The sequence below is a fragment of the Phaethon lepturus genome, unplaced genomic scaffold, assembly GCF_000687285.1.
Source record: "Phaethon lepturus isolate BGI_N335 unplaced genomic scaffold, ASM68728v1 scaffold45251, whole genome shotgun sequence".
Lineage (NCBI taxonomy): Eukaryota > Metazoa > Chordata > Aves > Phaethontiformes > Phaethontidae > Phaethon > Phaethon lepturus.
This window is the reverse complement of record NW_010520693.1, coordinates 2,557-21,592: the sequence shown is the minus strand read 5'-3', so window position 1 is coordinate 21,592 and position 19,036 is coordinate 2,557. Positions and strand designations below refer to the sequence as shown.

The 19,036-nt window shown below is 41.7% G+C and overlaps 1 protein-coding gene across 1 annotated transcript in view; it reads left to right on the top strand.

Annotated features, from left to right (window-relative positions):
* The window catches only part of LOC104628777 (serine protease HTRA1-like), a gene marked incomplete at its 5' end in the record, with an annotated part of 25,385 nt that extends 7,094 nt beyond the window's left edge, over positions 1-18,291 (top strand). Inside the window, 8 exons of the mRNA XM_010297467.1 lie at positions 282-381; positions 708-912; positions 11,493-11,687; positions 12,383-12,415; positions 13,719-13,833; positions 13,962-14,019; positions 14,909-15,004; positions 17,569-18,291. Of these exons, the coding sequence (XP_010295769.1) occupies positions 282-381; positions 708-912; positions 11,493-11,687; positions 12,383-12,415; positions 13,719-13,833; positions 13,962-14,019; positions 14,909-15,004; positions 17,569-17,737 (971 nt within the window). The remainder of the gene's footprint in view (positions 1-281; positions 382-707; positions 913-11,492; positions 11,688-12,382; positions 12,416-13,718; positions 13,834-13,961; positions 14,020-14,908; positions 15,005-17,568) is intronic.
* Positions 18,292-19,036: the final 745 nt, after the last annotated feature.

Genomic DNA, 19,036 nt, shown 5'->3' with positions numbered 1-19,036 from the left:
GCTACAGCCACGCTTGGAGCAGCAGATCTGCTGCCCCGTGGCCCAAGTACGCGCGCTTGAAACAAGAAGGTTTCACGGATCCGTTTGTCCGAGTGATAAAGCATGCTGCCTCTTCCGTGCAGAGAGCCAGAAGGGTAATCTGGGGGCAAGGGTTGTGCTGCAGATGACTTTTAAGGAGGGGGAGGATATCCACTTGGAGCTTTTTTTAATTCAGGTGTTTTGCAACGACCCTTCTCCTGTCATTTGAAGAACTCGTGACATGTTTTCTGTTTCTATTTCAGGCCAAGAACATCCTAATAGCCTGCGGCACAAATACAACTTTATTGCAGATGTGGTGGAGAAGATAGCTCCTGCTGTGGTTCACATTGAATTATTTCGCAAGTAAACAAGATGCCCAGTTTTGATTTTTGTATTCTTGAAAACAGCTGCCCATGTGCCAGAAATTGATGCTATGTGATAGCAAAGAGGTTTTTGAGATCATAAATATTTGTCATGCTTAAGAACTGAAGATAATTTAAGAGTTCTGGGGGAGAAAAAAAAAAACAGTTAAACTAATGCATGTGCATTTCTTGTTAATGATAGGAAGTAACAGCAGATATCCTAAAGCGTTAAAAAGCACCAAACTCTTTTTGGCTGTGTATTAACAGCATCATTTGTGACCTTTCAACTCTTTGCAGCGATAAATATTTATTTCCCATATCTTTTAGACTTCCTTATTCGAAGAGGGAGATTCCTGTCGCCAGTGGTTCAGGGTTCATCGTCTCAGAGGATGGACTGATAGTGACAAACGCCCATGTTGTCACCAACAAAAACCGGGTGAAGGTGGAACTGAAGAATGGTGAAACGTATGAAGCTAAAATTAAAGATGTTGATGAAAAAGCTGACATTGCACTAATTAAAATAGATTCTCAGGTAAGTCATTAAAGCAAGTCACATTTCATTCCTCTTAATTTAGTATCTTCTTCTCCAAAGCTACTGCTAATTTTCATGGTTGAAAGAAAGACTGGTAGTTCAGAGGTCTGAGTTACAGAGAATCTTTGAGCCAGGTGGATACATGTTGTTCAAAGCCAAGTGTGTGGTTGGTAGTGGTTAATGTTATCACCTCTCAGTGTAGTGCAAGCAAGTACATAGCGCTTTTGTGTGCATCCTCAAAATAAAACCCAACAGCATAGTTTACTGGCTGGGTTACACACACATTGGCTAATGTAACTCTCTCCCTCTGAGAAGAAATGGGAGTGTTCCCTTTTGGTTGGTAGAGGGTTGTATTAGTCTTTCTTCTGTGCCTATACTGAAGTCATAAATTGCTTTTAGGGGCTATGTTTGTCCCTCTGAAGGGCTGTACCACACTGATGTACCTACTGAAGTGGCAGGTATCGTAGGAAGCATCTTAAACATGCAAATTAAAGCCTGCTTGGAAAGATGCTCTTACACTGCAAGTGGTTTTCTGAACAAGTGGGAACACAGCTTCCTATCCATAGTCTTCCTCCATATCAAACATACAGCTGTCGGCATTTTTCCACCTCCTGCAACAGGAGAAAAGCTGTCATGCCATTCTGCACACGTCAACAATGTAGCGCAAGTGGAATATTGTGTTGAAATACTTTGTCATGTAGATGCAATTAGAAGCATGTGATTGCTTGTGGTGCTGCTCATAGTGGTTTCCCTTGTTTGGACCGTTAGTTAATGACCTCCAAATTTAACGAGCAACAACGTTTCATTTGAAACACATGACTCGAAAATGTGTAGCTCTTGCAGTGTTGTTTTAGTTCAGACTTATTCCCCAGCGAGGTCAAAAGTGTTTGTGCCAGAGTTCATGACTAAATCGGATGTCTAATGCAGCACTCTTGGATGACCCAAGATGTGAAGTGCTCCTGCTGCTTTCTTGTCACCTTTGTCATTTAAAAACCTCTTTCTTTGTTCTTTTTAAAAAACTTAACAGCAGCATGGCAAAAAACCAAGAAAGTTTTTTGCCATCTCGTTTTCTCCTCTGTTTTCCTGAGGTAACAGATTTACACATCCACCAGTCGCTTCTTTTCTCATTATTATGTTAAAATAAGCAAAAGCAGATCTGCAGTAGCAAAGCAAAGGAATCTTTGCTTTGAAGGAAGGATCTCCAGGGTGAGAACTGGCAGCATTAGGCTGAGTAGGATATGGCAGGGAGTGAAGGGAAGCTGGAAAAGTGGTTTAAAATTGGAAGCACAACGTGGTGGGGAAAGTAGACCAGAAAGTGGTGGTGAGAAGGAAAAGACTTAAGGCAGTAGGAAGGTGAGCTTCAGAGAGGGAAGGAGCTGGTAAGTCAATGAGAGGAGACATGGAACTGATGCGATGGATTGTTCTGAGGACTTGAGAAGAGAGCAGACGTAGAGTTTTATGTTATTTTTGGAGCCTGAAGAAATGGCTCCCAAATTTCCCTGGTAAGCTGCTCGCAGGAAGGGAGAACCTGCAAGACTTGAAGCAGCTGGGAAAAAAGAGTCTGCAGCCAGATGAGTTGCCTGTAGTGGAAACCACTGCTAAACAAGACTGGAATTGGCCATTCTAGTTATGACTTGCAAGATGGCAGATACTCTTCTCTTTTAAAAATGACTGCTGTGTAATTAAATGATAGTCGTCATCATCTTCCATCAATTTAATTTTTTAATGTAGTTGCAACCCTGTTTTGCAAGTGGCACATCAGCTGATCATTTGGCAAGTCTTTCTCATTCTAGGTTATTATCCTCTTACATTGTTTGGTCATGGAGCACGATTTTTGATCTAACATGCAGCAGCTTTTGCCATTTCAAAAACAATTATTCAAAAATTCACAATTGTTGTAATTATTAACTCCATGGTACAAGGATGTGTCTTTGGCTTGATGTATTGACTTTCTGAAGCTGGCCAACATAGCAAATGCTTCAGATTGTGAGCACTGCAACCTAGTTAATTTATATGTATTTGCAAATTCTTTAAAGCAGGAAACGTTTTCTGTCTTAGAGCTATCTAGAACCGAAGCCGCTACATTTTTCTTTTTGGGGGTGGAGAAGGGAAGGATTGATCCGTTAATATTCAGTTGTCTATGAGCAAAAGGGTTGGTTTTAATGAAACTTTGGGAAGTGCCTCAGTGCCTGGAGGCTGAGCTCTTGCAGAAGGAGGTGAGCAGGCTCCTGCTGTTTTCCTCGCGTAATGTCACCTTAGCACATCTGTCTTGGTAGCAGGAGATCAAATTTCACATCTCTGCTCTAAATTAGATAGAATATGGGTATAAACTTAGGTCTGATGTACCCTTGGTAAGTCTCCTATCAGTTGTACAGCCTGGTACCTTGTGTGTTGTTCCGCCACTGGCCCCTGCCTGTTGAATCTCAGGATAATTTTGAGAAGAATTGGGGAAAACTTCTTGTATCGCCTTTTTTTTTTTTTTTCTGGGATGGGAGCAGTTTTCCAGCTCGCTGTAGTGACATGGCACTGGGAAATCCCAATCCAAGGTGAGGCCTGAGGCACCTCTGTTTGCAGGACAGGTGATGCTTAGCACTTGGAGTTTGAGAAACGCAAAACTTTAAGTGTTCACAGATGGTTAAAATGGAAACACAGTCAGCTGAGGAGTTTATTTTCAGACTGAAATCTCATGTGATGTTTTTATGTGTCACAGAGTCACAGAATCATTAAGGTTGGAAAAGACCTTTAAGATCATCAAGTCCAACCATCAACCCAACACCACCGTGCCCACTAAACCATGTCCTGAAGTGCCACGTGCACAGGTTTTTTGAACACTTCCAGAGATGGCGACTCCACCAGCTCCCTGGGCAGCCTGTGCCAATGCCTGACCACTCTCTCAGTAAAGACATTTTTCCTAATATCCAGTCTAAACCTCCCCTGTCCATTCAAGTTCAGTGTTTGAGCTTTCCTTTTTGTGCTGAAATGCCTTGCAATCATTCAGATTCACAAAAGGCTTTTTAAAATCACAGAGGTAATAATTTGTTGAAGTTGAAATGTATTTGATGACTAAAGAAGTCAATGTAACGGTAGAAATATCCCTTTAAAGATCTGGATATGGGATGAAAATCATCCTTAAGAATTTTTCTGAAGTAAGAGGTGAAGTTCTTCCTTTTGAATAAATTATTTGAATGTGACATCAAAAATAGAGAAAATTTTTTTCTTCTTTTTTTTCTGTGGCATGTTAAGGCAGGACCTGAAGGGTGAAGAATTCCTCTCTGCTTAGGAGCAGAACTGGGCTTGAAGTATGAGTTTAGGCCATCAGCTGATATTCCTAAAACTGTTAAGATTTGCAGCAGCCTGCACGCAGTTTTTCTTCAATGTGTGAAAATCTGGCCAAAGACATTACTAGAACTAATTTGACTTTGCTGACTACAGTAGGAAATGAAAGAGGATGGTAAAATCTGGGTGCCAGTAAGGATGAACCGTTTCCCTGCTCAAATTCTTCTCCGTGGAAGTGCATATTGCAGTCAATGAGGAATAGAAATCTTGGGAGTTATTCTTCTAATCCTAAAATACGCTTATTTTTACAGTCTGTAAAAGAGAGAAACTGGATTTCTTGTGTCCATAGTGAGGCACAGCAGTTTGCTGAAGTGTTGAAAGTAGGAAGTAAGATTGGAGTCAAGTGTGGTGAATGTGAATGCGACATAACTACCCTTCCAAATGCAAGCAGCTTTGAGGAGACAGCAGTACTAGAAAGAAACAGCGCGGTCGCAGATCATTTGGATCCGAACACGCAAAATTTATAAAACCTCCCTAGAAAACTTTGGACTTTGGCAGCACAGGCAGAGGCTGGTGAAATAATCCATCCTGTGTGGCACGCGTGACACTGCAGCGAACGTGAAACCCATCAAAAATATTGCACAACACTCCAAAGCAAGCAGATGCTTTTGAGCTGGCAGAGCTTGATTATGAAATTCATCTCAAGACAAATAACTGTCTTGTTAAATAAGAATATCTGATACAGCTGCTGAAAACTGTAAACACCAGGAGGAGGAAAGAAAATTTTAGGGTGGTTTAATGGACAACATCAAGGTTAATTGCGGGCAGAGTTGTGAAAGAGCCCGGTGCCCTCACTCACATCGAAGCTGGAAGCCAGAAGGAGCGGAAGGTGGAGGTGGCTTTTGCCTGGAGACCCCTTTCAGCCCCGGAGATGGGACTCTGCCCTGCAGAAGTGATCTCTGGGGCAGGCGCCTGTGGCTTGGCAGCGAGTACAGAAGGGAGGAGCACGGTGAATGGCTTTATTTTGAGGTGTATCTTCTTCCTACACGTTTAAAATCCAGCCATGAGACACTTGCCACCGACTCCGAAGTAGCACCTATGGCACGGAAAACATGCCAGTGTCTGAAGGTATCCCAGGCAGGGTTTGGCATCCGCATGGTACAGCCGTGGTGGGTTCCTGACCGATCTCTAGTTTGCGGTGGTATTTCAGCCCTTTTGCTTAAGGCTCTTCCTGCATCTTGCTAATAACCACTTAGTTTGACACTTCTAAATCAACAGGACCTTCTGCCCTCGTTCCTTCGGTGGTTTCGTGAGGCAATGCAGCGTCTGTATCTTTGTGGTCAGCGGGGATTTGCTTTTTCTTCCCCTGTGTGTACGAGCTGGAGGAAGCAGGAAAGCAAACTTTCCTGTTTATGTATCAATATTTTAATAGCCCACATTTTGAAAAACCCAAACTACTTGAATACCAGATGTAAGTGGCTTCTCTAAAATGCTATTTTACTTTGAAATCTGTCGCTGGATATTATGTTGCTTCCTCTCGAGAGCCTGAGGAAGCCCACATATTGGTTCCAGAAGTCTTCAGGACCCATAGAAATGAAATAGCTTGTAAAAAGCTTGCATGTTAACTCCTGTTTACTCATCGGTTTCGGCAGCAGTGGTTTCCTGCCATCTTCAGCTCCTAGTAGCCCTTACTTCAGGAACGATGCTCTGATCCGGCTCCCCACACAGCAAAATGCTCACAGACCTCTGGGGTGGGTCTGCCAGCACCAGAGTACTTTATTTTATTTTACTTTATTTTACTTTATTTTACTTTACTTTATTTTACTTTACTTTATTTTACTTTATTTTATTTTACTTTATTTCTTTACTTTTTATTTTACTTTACTTTACTTTTTATTTTACTTTAAGAAGAACAGCAGTGTCTTGCCAGGTAATTGAAATCCTGGTGACATAGCAAAACACAACTTCATCCTTTTTTATTTTTTTCTGCAAGCTTCCCATGCTCCATATTTAGATAGAGAGGCTCAGTTTTGTTTTTCTAACTGTAGATGAAATGCTTTCGGAGGCTTGTAATGCATTCAGCTTCGGTGTTCCATTTTCTTTGGCGTTCTGTCAAGCAGTTTCTAGATTGTAGATGATGCTCTACGTTTTTATATGCTCATGGCCTGTGTTTTTATTTTGCCATAAGGTATTCTGAAAGTTAAATAGTTTCATTAATGAGAACAGAAATGCAATTCCCATGGAAGTTCCATGTTTTGCCAGAGTCACTTACAGCTGAATTAGCGTACCATACAAGCATCTGTTTCTTTTCCACCTAAAAATAAAAAGCGTGAAGGAAATCTGTCGCTATTTGAAACAAATTTAACTCTGAACATTTGTCTCCTCACCATCGGTTTATTGAACTACTTCCTGCAGATTCGTGATCTTCCTTCTACAAACGAAGGGGATTACAGAGCAGCGAAGGGGTTTACTTGCTTTCTGTGCCAACTCAGAGAGAAATTCACTTATTTCACGGATGAAAAAGTTTGACCCGAAACGCCTGCTGGTTATGGTCTGTCTCTTGGGTTTTACTCCTCGGCGGCACTAGCCGTGCCCGGTGGTGGTTACGTGCTGCCTCTTCTTTCAGGTTCAGAGCTGATTTCTCGAGGCTCCACTCATTATTTTACCTCATTCAAGTTAGGATGCTGATGTGCATCAGGTGAACATCTGGCTCCTGGCTGCTGCTGCTGTTCTTCCGTACTTGTCCTGGTCTCCTGTGCCGAGCCGCTGCCTCCCGTCCGCGGCACGGCGGCACCTCATCGTTGGGTGAAGCCGTTTGCCGTGGTGCTGTGCGGCTCTCCGTTTTGTGGGCGTTATGTTTATCCAGGGTTTGAGTCAAATCCATATATAAAAATGTCTGAAGCCCTTCGGGGTGAGAAAGGCTGAAAATATTAACACTAATTAATGGCTCCTTCTCTGGCTGGGTGTAAACAGTGAGTCATGTGCCACTTATGGTTTTGCATGTTTAGTCCTATTTGTGTGTACCTGCAGTATGCCTGCTTGCAGATTTGTTGTATTGAGTAAACACGGGTCCCAGCAGAGCCCCGAGGCTTCGTCAAATGAAAAACGGAGGGAAAGAAAAGACGTTCCGTGTTGCCCAAGGTCATGCAGTGAGTCACTGGGAAAGCTGGCTTTAGGTGCTGGGTGTTTCTGGCTCCCTGCTCGTTGTGCTGCGAGGCATGCTTGTTTGCCTGGGATTTTAATTAACTGTTGTGGCAAATCTATAGTTAACCGAAGAGAATCACGAGTTGTAACAGCAGTTACGTCATCCCGATGACCATCAGGCGTTATGTAAAAGGTTGAAGAGTGCCCATTTATTAAGTATAGTTATTAAGGGCCCAAGACCCAAAGTTAAACTCGGTTTACGATGGCTGCCTTAACGTCCTCGGCAAGAGCTTGCCAGTGGAAGGGTGTGGGGGCACAGGCAGCGTGTTCTGATACGATTCGGGTTACAACCGCTGCTCTAAGGGCTTGCCCTGCGTTTCCAGCGCTCCTCTTGCGCACTGCGGAAGGACGTGCTTCCCACTCGATCGCTTGATGCCCTGGGGTTTGGACTGGTTTTATACTGCTTTCACTTCAAAACCACCTCTACAATCTAAATAAATACTTGGGGGTTTTTGACAACGGAAAGTTTCGTTCTGAATGTGGCAATGTTATTTTGAAACTCTTTTAAAGAGAATACCCTAAATTTAAAGCCACTACAATGCATATATTCATCACAGCCGATTCTTTATGACATGTAATTGTAGAGGCACCATTGAAAGTATTTACATGCAGTGCTGTTAGTGCGCTCTGCACCACACCGCGAAATTAGAAAGAGAGAACACGTTTTCCAAAGCCTGGTTTCATAAGAAGTGCAGAGGAAGGCGATTTTTGCGATTGATTTTTGTTCCTAGCAAAGGAAAGGTTAGCCAAACTCTTTCCAGAAGGCGTGTTGAATCACACAGATGACCCACGGCCAATCCGTACAGCGTTAGACTTTGAACTGAAGCCTAGCTAGTATAGGCACAGGCTTGAAAACTCAGCACAATCAAAAGTAATTGTATTAGTCAGAGATTGTTCATGTATTTTCTTTCTGCTGCCAAATGTGATTTTGGCTTCATGACTGTTTTTATAACTCAGGAACATTGTATAAATCTTCAACTTCGTACACGACCAGTCTTCTTTTGCTGTTAATTAAAAAAAATAATTTCTGTTTTCTTAGTTTGTCTATGTTCCATTTGCTGATAAATGTCCCCTTTCTCTGTAAAGTATCCGTTTTCAGTGCACTGGGATACAAACAAAAGCCACTTTTTGTAGTGTTGTTGTTGTGGGTTTGTTTTTTTGTTTTTTGTTTTTTTTTTTTTTTTTAAATAAGGAAGACCAGTGCCAAAAAGAGATGCTCTTCTTGACCAACGACATCTTGAAAACACGTGCTACGTAAGCTTAATAGCATCTGGCAAGAGAAGGAAGGGCCAGGGTGCTCCCTCTATCCAAACAATACCCATATGGGGCTGTTTGTGTTGCATATACTGCGTGCTTCCCAGCACAGCTAATCATAGCTGCTTGTTTCCCGCTGTACTGGAGAGGTCCCTTGGAGTCAGGGCCGTGGTCTGAGATTATGGACTGCTCAGCAGTGTTGCCTTGGGCTGTTGCTGCTTGTCGGCCGCACTGCAAACACGATGGGGAAACTGAGCGTCGCTGTTGAATCCTTCCCAGAATTAAGCCATGGCCTTGGTTGGCTTTATCTATGGCTGTGGCACTGATAGGGGCCACGGGCAATTATTATTTAATTAGTAAGGCATTGCTGGTTGTGAAAACTTTCCTCTGAAAGATAATTAGAAAGGGAAATGTTTTTCCCTCAGTATGTTGCCTATTCTTGTTGCTCTTCTGACTGATTCTGTTTAAGAAGCAGTTGGTTAATTTTTTTCTTTCTGTCTGGAGACTGAGATAAGTTTCCACAGAGCATCTTATCCTGTCTGGGATTTGGCAATGAGTTTTATTGAAACAATCTGTTCATCTGAGTAAAATTTTGCTGGTGCAATTGTTACAAAGGATACACAGGACCAGGCTTGTTAAATATTAAAACCATAATTCTGTATTTGCAGCGGCGTATAGTGATGACTGATGTCTTTAATTTTTTCCTTTCTACTTTAGAGACACTGTGCATCTCCCAAGATTTGAAATATTTTTTATTTGAAATAAAACTGTAGGTGAAAAAAACGAAGTGATGGGCATTTGGGTTAGTTTAAATTAGTGGGTTTTTGTCCCAAAGGGTGACATTGATACAGGCTTTCAGGCTGCTGATAGCAAAAGACCCCTAAAGAGCTAGCCCTTGCTTTCCAATTTAAACTCATGTAATATTTTCACTTTTTGCCAAAATTTAATAATGATTAATCTCTTACTAATTTCTGAAGCAAAATTATCACTAACTTGGGGTTATGTACAAATAATCAATGCATACTAAATATTACCTTGTTTCTTTGCTATGTGAGCACACAGTATACGCCTTTTGGATCCCATCAAGTACAGATGCATAGATCTGTGTGCTTTGGAACAGGTATGGGATGAAAAAGGCACCTTTACAAGTCTTCTGGAAGGAATGAATTACAAGAAGGGGTATTAAGCCAGTTTGTACCTCCATTTTAGGTACACAGCTCAAGAATACCTTGAAGGTACCCTGTTTTTTAATAAAGTGACTATGTCACCCACTCCTTGGAAATTGGTTTAGGAAATCTAAAAAAAACCTTGGAGATCTCTAGGTGGGGCTTCCACTGCATCTAGAACCACTGGCCTGTTTAAAAAAATTATAATAATGCCTTTTTGCTTTTGGGGCCAGGTTTGTTGAGCAAAGGAAAGAATTTTGAAGAGGGGCGAGCTTGGAGGAAAGCTATATTAAAGTTAGGTTTGCCAAGCAAAAGAGATATCCCTTGAGACTTCTTCTGTTTTGATTTAGGGTTCAGTAACCTCCTAACCTTCCAAATCCTTAAGTCAAAACCTCAATTTATACATGTCCAGGTCCATTGATGCTAATAGAAATAGTCTAGTGACATGATTAAATACCTGGAGAGAGTCAGGATCATTTGGACAACAGGTTAAACGTAAAAGGATTAAAAACCGTGTAACGTCACTGAAAGGGTAAAGACTGATTTGTAAAAATGCAAAGCAAAGAAGAAATGGTGCTCAATGTGTATTTTACGGACAGGTGATAAATAAAGGAAAAGTATTTATTTGAAATATGATATGTTTCAGAATACCCTTCTTAATTACTTGGGGAATAGAAGACCTTAAGAACTTCCCAGCTGTTTTCCAGTTGCTGAAGGGGGCTTATTGGTCCCGTTTGACTCATCTGTTATCCATCTGGTTTGGTTCCTGTGCAGATACAACATGTCTTGGAGAAACCGTACTTGGTTCCCTTGATCCGTTGCACTGGCAAGGCTGTGTGGATCCAACTTTCCCTCTTTTTTTTTTTTTTTTTTTTTTTTTTTTTTGAAATTGCTGTAAATTGCAGTGATCTCTATCGATGCTGGATTTTAGGAATGTGTTGTGTCCTAGTGGGAATGTCTTCAATAACATGATAGTTAATATGTTTAGAGATAGGATCTTGAAGGGAAAATATAATGATATCCCCTACTGTCATAACAGAAAAATCCCATCAAGTCTTTAAATCCTAAGATCTTCAGAAGACGACATCAGTGTATGTAGGAGGCAATATAATTATTTAGAAGAGATACTCCATTGGAGAAAGAGTAAGACGGAATGTTAGCTGGTATCTTTTGAGTATATAAAATACTTTTAACTGTACATATGCATGTTTGGTACACCTCAGCGATTGCTTTCATGACTCTTTAGTGTTCACTCTCAAACAACACATTATTTTTACTTCAGCAGCTGTTGGCTAATTATTTCAAGAAGCGGTTGGAAACAACTTATTCCTATTATCATCAGATGTTTGCTTGGTACAGCAGAGCATAAATACTCCTTTGGTCTTTTAATTGTGTTTGATGTAATGGGTACCTGTTGTGGAAGAAGTACTCCTACAGTCTAAAGAGCCCACTCTTTAGAGCAGAAGTTCATTGAGATGTTTCTGTACAGAACCACATGAAATATTCAAAGAAAACAGAGCAAGCAAAATTGCCAAGGGCTAAAAGTCTTCCTTTTTCCCTTTGCTCTATTAACGTATTCACGTTTCTGTGGAATTTATTCTGCTGGTGTTGTAGTGTCTTAACAACATTTGAGTTCTTTTTCATTCATCTTCTTTTTTTAAAATTTATTTTTATTTGTAGGGTAAATTGCCAGTTCTTCTGCTTGGTCAATCTGCAGACTTGAGGCCAGGAGAATTTGTGGTCGCGATTGGAAGTCCATTTTCCCTTCAAAATACAGTGACTACGGGGATCGTTAGTACCACTCAGCGTGGAGGGAAGGAGCTGGGGCTCCGCAACTCTGATATGGACTACATTCAGACCGATGCCATCATCAACGTACGTCCTGCTCTGAGCCTTGTCCCCTTCATCTCTTAAATTTCTTGCATAGTTGCTTCGAAAATTTCACCAGCGATATAGTTCTTAAGAACAGTGAGCGTAGCTGGCTTTTCTTTCATCCATGTAAATATGGACATCTGTGCTGCAGCAGCACTTGACTGTTATTTAAAAATCCCCCAAGGAACCACACCAAGTACAATTATCTGCCTTCACTTCAAAATTCTTACAAGGGAGGAGGCACTATTCTCTGGCAAAAAAGTATCTTCTCGAAATCCATCTGTTTTCTAAAAAGGAAGCCAAGCTTAGTTTAAGGATTCAAGTTTGTTTCTGCATTAAGGCAAAACAATAGTTTTTGTACTTCTGCTGTTGGCTTTGTACGAAATCTTTGCTGACAGATCCCAGAGCTGTCCTAAAATCTTCTAAGTTGCTAGTGTGGTACTATTAAAAGTAAACCCTTGGCTTTCTTAACTTACTCTGGCAAGAGAAGAAGGACTAAGCATTTGCAAAGCTCAGCTAAAAGGGACGATGTTAAGTGTAGTTAATGGGTTTGGCTGTTAAGACTGTTCTATTGCACATATTCAGTAGACAATGAAAAAATTACTACAGAAATATTTCAAAAATTTCTTTTATGTTCTGCTTGCCATGAATTAAGAGGTAGATATTAAAACATGTTCTTGCCATATGTTTATTTTCAGTATGGAAACTCCGGAGGACCCCTCGTAAATCTGGTAAGAGTTTCTTTAAGTTTATTTGCTTAGTGTTAAGCTTTTTAATTTTTACTTTTTAGTTTAAAAACAAAACCAAAAAGACCCACACAAACAAACAAAACCCTACACCAGAAATGTGATTCAGAGCATTCGATGTCTGGCTGACTACACAAAATTCACATGGTTCTTACTAATCGCTTGTCAGTGTTTATGCTGGCAAATCACAAGATAGGCTGGATTTCAATATTTAAGGTGTTTACAGTTTGCATAGTTTTGAGCGAGTGTAATGCACAATTTTTTTTGCCCATCCCTTGCAAAAAGTAAAAAGTACATTTCAAAGTTGAGGCATTTGCACTCAGTGTGCCATGCAGCTAGCACTTTTTTTTTTTTGCATACTGAAACTCAGATGAATGATTCAAAAACATACCTACCCCTTTATTTTGGGTCACCGCCGAGGGGGTTGAAAATCTCATGTATTTATCAGGATACGAGGGTTTATTCGCTGATCTTGTAGAATGCAGTCCGAGCTGACCTTGCGGCAGCTGTGGATAAGCCCAGGAGAGAGCAGCTGAAGCAGGTTGCACAACCCAACTGCTGTGCCAGAGCTCTCGTGGGGGCACGCAGGGTCGAACGGAGGAGAGGCAGCGCTCCTCAACGAGGGACGGCACAAATGGGGAGAAAAAAGAGCTGGTCAGAGTTTCTGCCCTGGAGATTTGGCAGGTTTTTTTCACCTGTCTTGCAGTACAATTTTAGCACCAGTAACCTCCATTTTACAATTCGTAGGTGGATAGTTTTTATCTGGGATAGACCAGGGAAGGAAGCTGCTGAGATTTCAGAAGCGTTCGAATCGTCAGGTGTCAGCAGAGATGTTTAATCCGAAATGGTCTCTTGGAGTCGCATTACTGGGAAAAGCTTTTGATTTTGGTGAACTGTCATTTTTCTTTATGTTATTATGCGATATTCACTCAGCACCTCACCTGCCTGTTGGTGCCATGCTTTGCAAGGTGCCTGCCGAAATAACAGACCAAAATTGGCTGTAGAATATGCTGCTTGTCTACTGCAACCTGGAGAGCTACCCAATTCTGATCTTTCCTCTGCTAGTAGCAATATGAATGTTGACGTCAGTTTTCCAAAAGTGTAGAATGTAGATTTTTTTTATCAATAGATGATTCAGAGAAATTAGACTTAAGGAAACCATTTAGAAAATTGAAAAACTGCTATGGAGTATGTTGTGTGAATTTGTCTTTGTGATTGCTTGGAAGAAATCATCCGTTTCTCTTCAAGGTGTTTCACATTTGCTAGTAAAAATTTCTTCTTTCTCCAGGATGGTGAAGTCATTGGAATTAACACATTAAAAGTTACAGCAGGGATCTCGTTTGCTATCCCATCGGATAAAATAAAAAAGTTCCTGACTGAATCCCATGACAGACAAGCTAAAGGTACTGTACTTCACTGCTTTGAAAGAGCGAAACATGAAAACAGTAGTAAAACAGAAAGTCAACAGCCGTTGAGGGTCTCTTTTTTGGAAGAGCAATTAATTGATCAAGACCTGTTTTCCTTTTCGTAGGAAAAGCTATAACCAAAAAGAAATACATTGGCATTCGAATGATGTCTCTAACTCCTAGGTGAGTAACAGCGGTGGTTCCTCACCCTTCCAAGGCGTGGTCACTGCATGCATTTGGATCAAGCTCATGATCTGCAGAAACAACCAGGAGGTTCGAACCAGCAACCTGAGCCTCTTGTAGGTGCTGGTGACAACTCGCAGCCAGTTTTTGCTCCCTTTTTCTGTGCATCTGCTGCATGGTTGAACTCTCCTGTCCACTCTATGAGCGAGCTTTTAAACGACTCCCTGGGTTTTTCTTTTCCTTAGTGCTTCAGCAGAGAATAGTCAGCGATCATTAATTTGTCCTGGGGCTCTGTCAGTGTTGTTACCATCTGTCCTGTGCTGTCCTCAAGGTCGAGGAGAAAACAGGACAGTGTGTTTTCCAGAACTGCAGCAGCTACATGCATATTTCCAGTTATATAAAATTATTTTCATGAAACAATTCACTTAATGTAAAATGAAGCTTTAGTGTGGACTTGCTTATTCATACTTAAACCAGAAAAGGCTCATGAGCAGGTGATACTACATGTTGTAGAAATAACTATAAGTTTTTACATGTGCAGGATCAGAGGTATAACAAAACATTGAAGACTGAAGAGGTTGTTTTAGGTGCTCAGGATCTTTTAGTTCTAAAATAATGACCAAGTTTTGAAATGTTTTAACTCTGATCCTCTGTATCTATTGAAATGATTGTCTTTACCAGAACCAGGCATCGAAAAGTTGTATGCATGCAAAAAGTATAGTAATTCTTGAAATACTTTTAAGGGTTAAAATGAGTGGTGAAGTGTCACATCAGCATGTGTGAAACACCTCAGCTAGTGAATGTTAAGTGAGTTGACTAAGTAAAAATGTGTGATTATTTTTTCCCCATCTTGTCAAAATATTTTTGTTGCTGTTTCTTCGTTTTCCAGCAAAGCTAGAGAGCTGAAGGATCGCCATAAAGACTTTCCTGATGTTGTCTCTGGGGCCTATGTTATTGAAGTAATTCCAGAAACACCAGCTGAAGCGTAAGTTGAACTACTTTTTTCTCAAAACCACTGCCACTGACTTAAGGGGGTAATGATGGAGAATATTCCCTGCTTAACTGGCTATCTTGATTATGTTAAATTAACAAAATTACGACCATCTGATAGCTATTAGGCTGTCTGCTGGAAATCAGTTTGTGGTTTCAGTCTAGTCCCCGATGGGCAATATTGCGAACGTCTCGGGGTATTCAGCGGAGCCCTGTCAGCGTTCCCGGCTGGAAGGGCAAGGATTCAGTGGGCGTGAAAACCCAATTTTCATTTTTCTTAGCGATGTGCTTCCAAGACATCTGTTGTACTGATGCCAGTGCAGAATAAAGATGTTTGCTTGTACACGCTCCCCATGGCCCTGCTGGTCACTCCCACAGGAGAGCGAGGGAGAAGCTTTGCTTCCAGCTTGTGAAGACGTGTCCATCTCAGCCTAAGCACCTCAGCGCTGGGCATGCCCACCCGCTCTCCTGGCGTGTCTCCATCGGGGGTGAAATCCTTTCTTGGCACAAGATACTCTTCCACATGAGAGCTTTGTCAGGAGTCACGTTACTGGAAGAGCTTTTGATTTTGGCCAGCTGGTCTTTTTCTTTGTATTATTCAGTGTTTGCTCAGAACCTCACCTGCTGGTTGGCACCACGCTTCATGAGATGCCTGGCCAAAGTACGGCATCTGGTCTGTGGTCACCGGCATTGGTCTGGTTGGGTCTTGCCGGAGACACTTTCCCTTCAGAGTTTGGTTAATACAAAACCGCTCAATAATCCACGGTAGGAAATAGGAAACTTTATTCATTTTCTGAAACTAGAGATCATTTAAATCTTTGTGGCAAGAAAGAGGCATATGTAGCACCAGAGGCATGTAGGCAGAGGACTGCTTGGAGCAGGCATATGTTATCTCTTGTGGAGACTGCGAGGATGGTGGCATGATACCTTTCTGTTACAGTTTGGATGCCACTGTAAAATATAGAGTGTTAGCTGCCTGGCTTGCTTTCTAAATTATTGCTGCTTTGTGTAAATAATTCTTGTTGGCAGCGCTGTTCATGCAGGATACTGGTGTACGTCTGATGTGAAATTAAACTGCAGTTAGCGTAGGAATAATGTGGCTACTCCATTGTGGCACTGAACTTACTGCCCTGACATGCAGGTCCAGGCTGAAGGTGCAGGAAAGTCATTATAGGAGTACAGATAATAGCGGAGAGTTGGAGAAGGACATCAGAGAGGTGGAAGAAACATGAGGCAACGTAGCCTTGTAACTTGAAGGCAAACTCAAATCAGGATGCTTCATCCGAAGGCTGGCCTGGCAATCAAAAGCAGCCCGTGTTTGGTCTGTCTCCCACGCTCCTAGACCCCTTGCCTGTGGATTTCCCCACTCTGCTGGTTTCCTCTCCAACACGCGTTGTGTAGACCTGCTGGGTAGGGGGTCAGGGCAGTTCTGCGGCGACCTGTCCTGGGTAAGAGTTGAGAGGAGGGGCTGCACGGGAGACCAAGATAGTCCGGAATGGTCTGTCCCACGAAAATGTTTTAAGCCATGCCTTCGGTAGGCAACCAGATTTGTTGCAAACATTGGCCAAGGCATCCCGCTTTCAGGAGACACTCGTGTAAGACGTTTTCTGCGGGCGGAAGAGGCCGATGACTGCTCTGTGGTTTTGTGAAGAAGGATTATGCTGAAGGGCTGAATCATGTCTGATCTCGTTACTTGGTTAATATTTCCATAACTTGGAGCCAGATAGTTGTGCAAGACAGGGCAAGATGTTGTGGTCGATGGTATCCCTCACCACCCGGTTTCTCGGTCCCGGCAGCAGTCTCAGCCGGCTGGGGGAGAGACCTGCGGCCCTGGGCAGGGGAGCCTTGCGGTGCCGGCTCCGGTTCTGCCCCGTCTCGCTTTGAGTTGGGAGGGTTTTGTTTTCGGTTTGCATGTGGTGCTGAGGTCAGGAGAAGGTATTCTGGGGGCTACGGGCAGGCAGGTGAGGGGAAGGACGCTCGATGCGTTTTTGGTGACGGGGCTGGATCGCTGCGTGTGTTATCCTGCTCAGGTTTAAAACACGAAGGTAAGGTGAAGTGGCTGTCAGTCAGCTGTGTATGGAGAACAGCATGGATCCAGGACTGGAATTCGTCATGGTTTAACACATAGTGCCACTCAAATTGCTCTGCTCTTGCTATTTTACATGAATAAAACCTTGGAAAATTTCCCTTCAAAAATGCGTGCCTTGTTGCAATTATTTTAAAAGAAAAATATGCCTCTATCTCTTCTACCGAATCGGCATCTAGGATCCTTATTGCAGAACTACTGCACTATTTGCAAGAGTGAATTCCTTTGAAGGCAGTGAAATATGGGATTCATCAAACTTGTACCTCCATCCAATTTCTGAGGTTTCTGCATTGTATTGTAATCTTCACTGCTTCATAAATTCTGATTGCTTTTTGCATGCCCGCTGTGTCTCTGTGCAACTGCTGTTGGGTGGAAAATAGGAAAAATCCAGCCATCTTTTTTTTTTTTTAAACAATATTGTAAAGACAATAAAATGGCAATTATAATAACACATTGCTGCTTTGTATTTTCAGTGGTGGCCTGAAGGACAACGATGTGATTATAAGCATCAATGGACAGTCGATAAGTTCAGCCAGTGATGTCAGTGACATTATTAAAAAGGACAGTACGTTGAACATGGTTGTACGCAGGGGCAACGAAGATGTTATGTTAACAGTAGTTCCTGAAGAAATCGATCCCTAACCAGAAACATGAGCTGGATTTCATGTTTTCTTTTAACAGCATTGGACTGCTTATATTCTCTCTGTGCTGGTACAGGAAACATTAGACTTCTGACCAACATTCTGCTTGTTCAGTGGATTAGTATTGGCCAACAGAGTAACTTCTAATAGGTTTAAGGTGCAAAATCAGTGTAATTTCACATACTCCAGATGATAATTTTTTTTCCTTCTGTATTATGTATGCAATGTATTCTTTACTGGCTGTTACATTCCCCGCTTAACGAATCGACATTTGCTTCCCTGTGTTGAATAGATTTACCATTATTTCCGCTAAGATTTAAACAAAACCCATGCACACAATGTGTGTTGTGGTATTCAGGTATTTATAGGTTAGCTGTGTTTTAACTGGAAATACCAATGTAAAGAAGTAGTTGGTTTAAAAGAAGACACAACTGGGGAAAAAAAGTTTGGTTTATAAACACAAAGAAATCCCAACCAAAATAACCTTTTGAGGATCCCGTGCAAGATTTTAATACTATGATATTTTCCTAGTGTTATTAAAAGAATTCAACAGTACTTCTTCTTGTGAGTGATTCATTTTAATTCCCCTTAAGGAGCGTTTTTCTTTGAACAGCACGTCTGCCTGAAAGGATGTCCTGATGGTCTCCTTTTTATCATCATAAACAGAAACAGTTATTTTTCGGTATGTGCTTGTATTTGCACTCTTGTGCATCTGTTTTTCTTAGCATGGCTGGCTTGAATTTGTCATATTGGCTATCACGGATTGCTGTCTTCCAGATGTTAATACCTTTTCCTTATTGTTTTAATTGCAACTTCACCAATGCCTGAAATCCGTTTGCCCACTATAGAAATTGTGTTACCGTGGATCACAGATCCCATACCAGTCTAGTTCAGATACTAGGAGGTTTGAAACTGTTGTAGGTCTGGCCTTAAGCTCTTTGAAACAGGCTGTTTTATGCACAGTCTTCAGTGCTAGTGTGTGTATGATAGGACCTGGTTTTGACGAGGCTATTGGGCATTCCTCTAACTTGGAGACTAATGTTTACACATATGTTTATGGATGCCCTTAAAGCTTGGATAGCAAATGGGATCGTTTTACTCTGAAGGAGAGCAAACAACCAAATTTAAATACAGTGTAATTACTCATTGGGTAAGTGATAGGCTAAGCAGCTTTTCCTTTCCTCTGTTGAAATGCGGATCTCGGAGAATAAATCTAAGGGCTATAGACAAGTTTCAGTGACTGTCATTCCGAAACGTGCTCTTCTTTTGGAAACTGCTTCTTAGTAGAACTCTTCAGCTG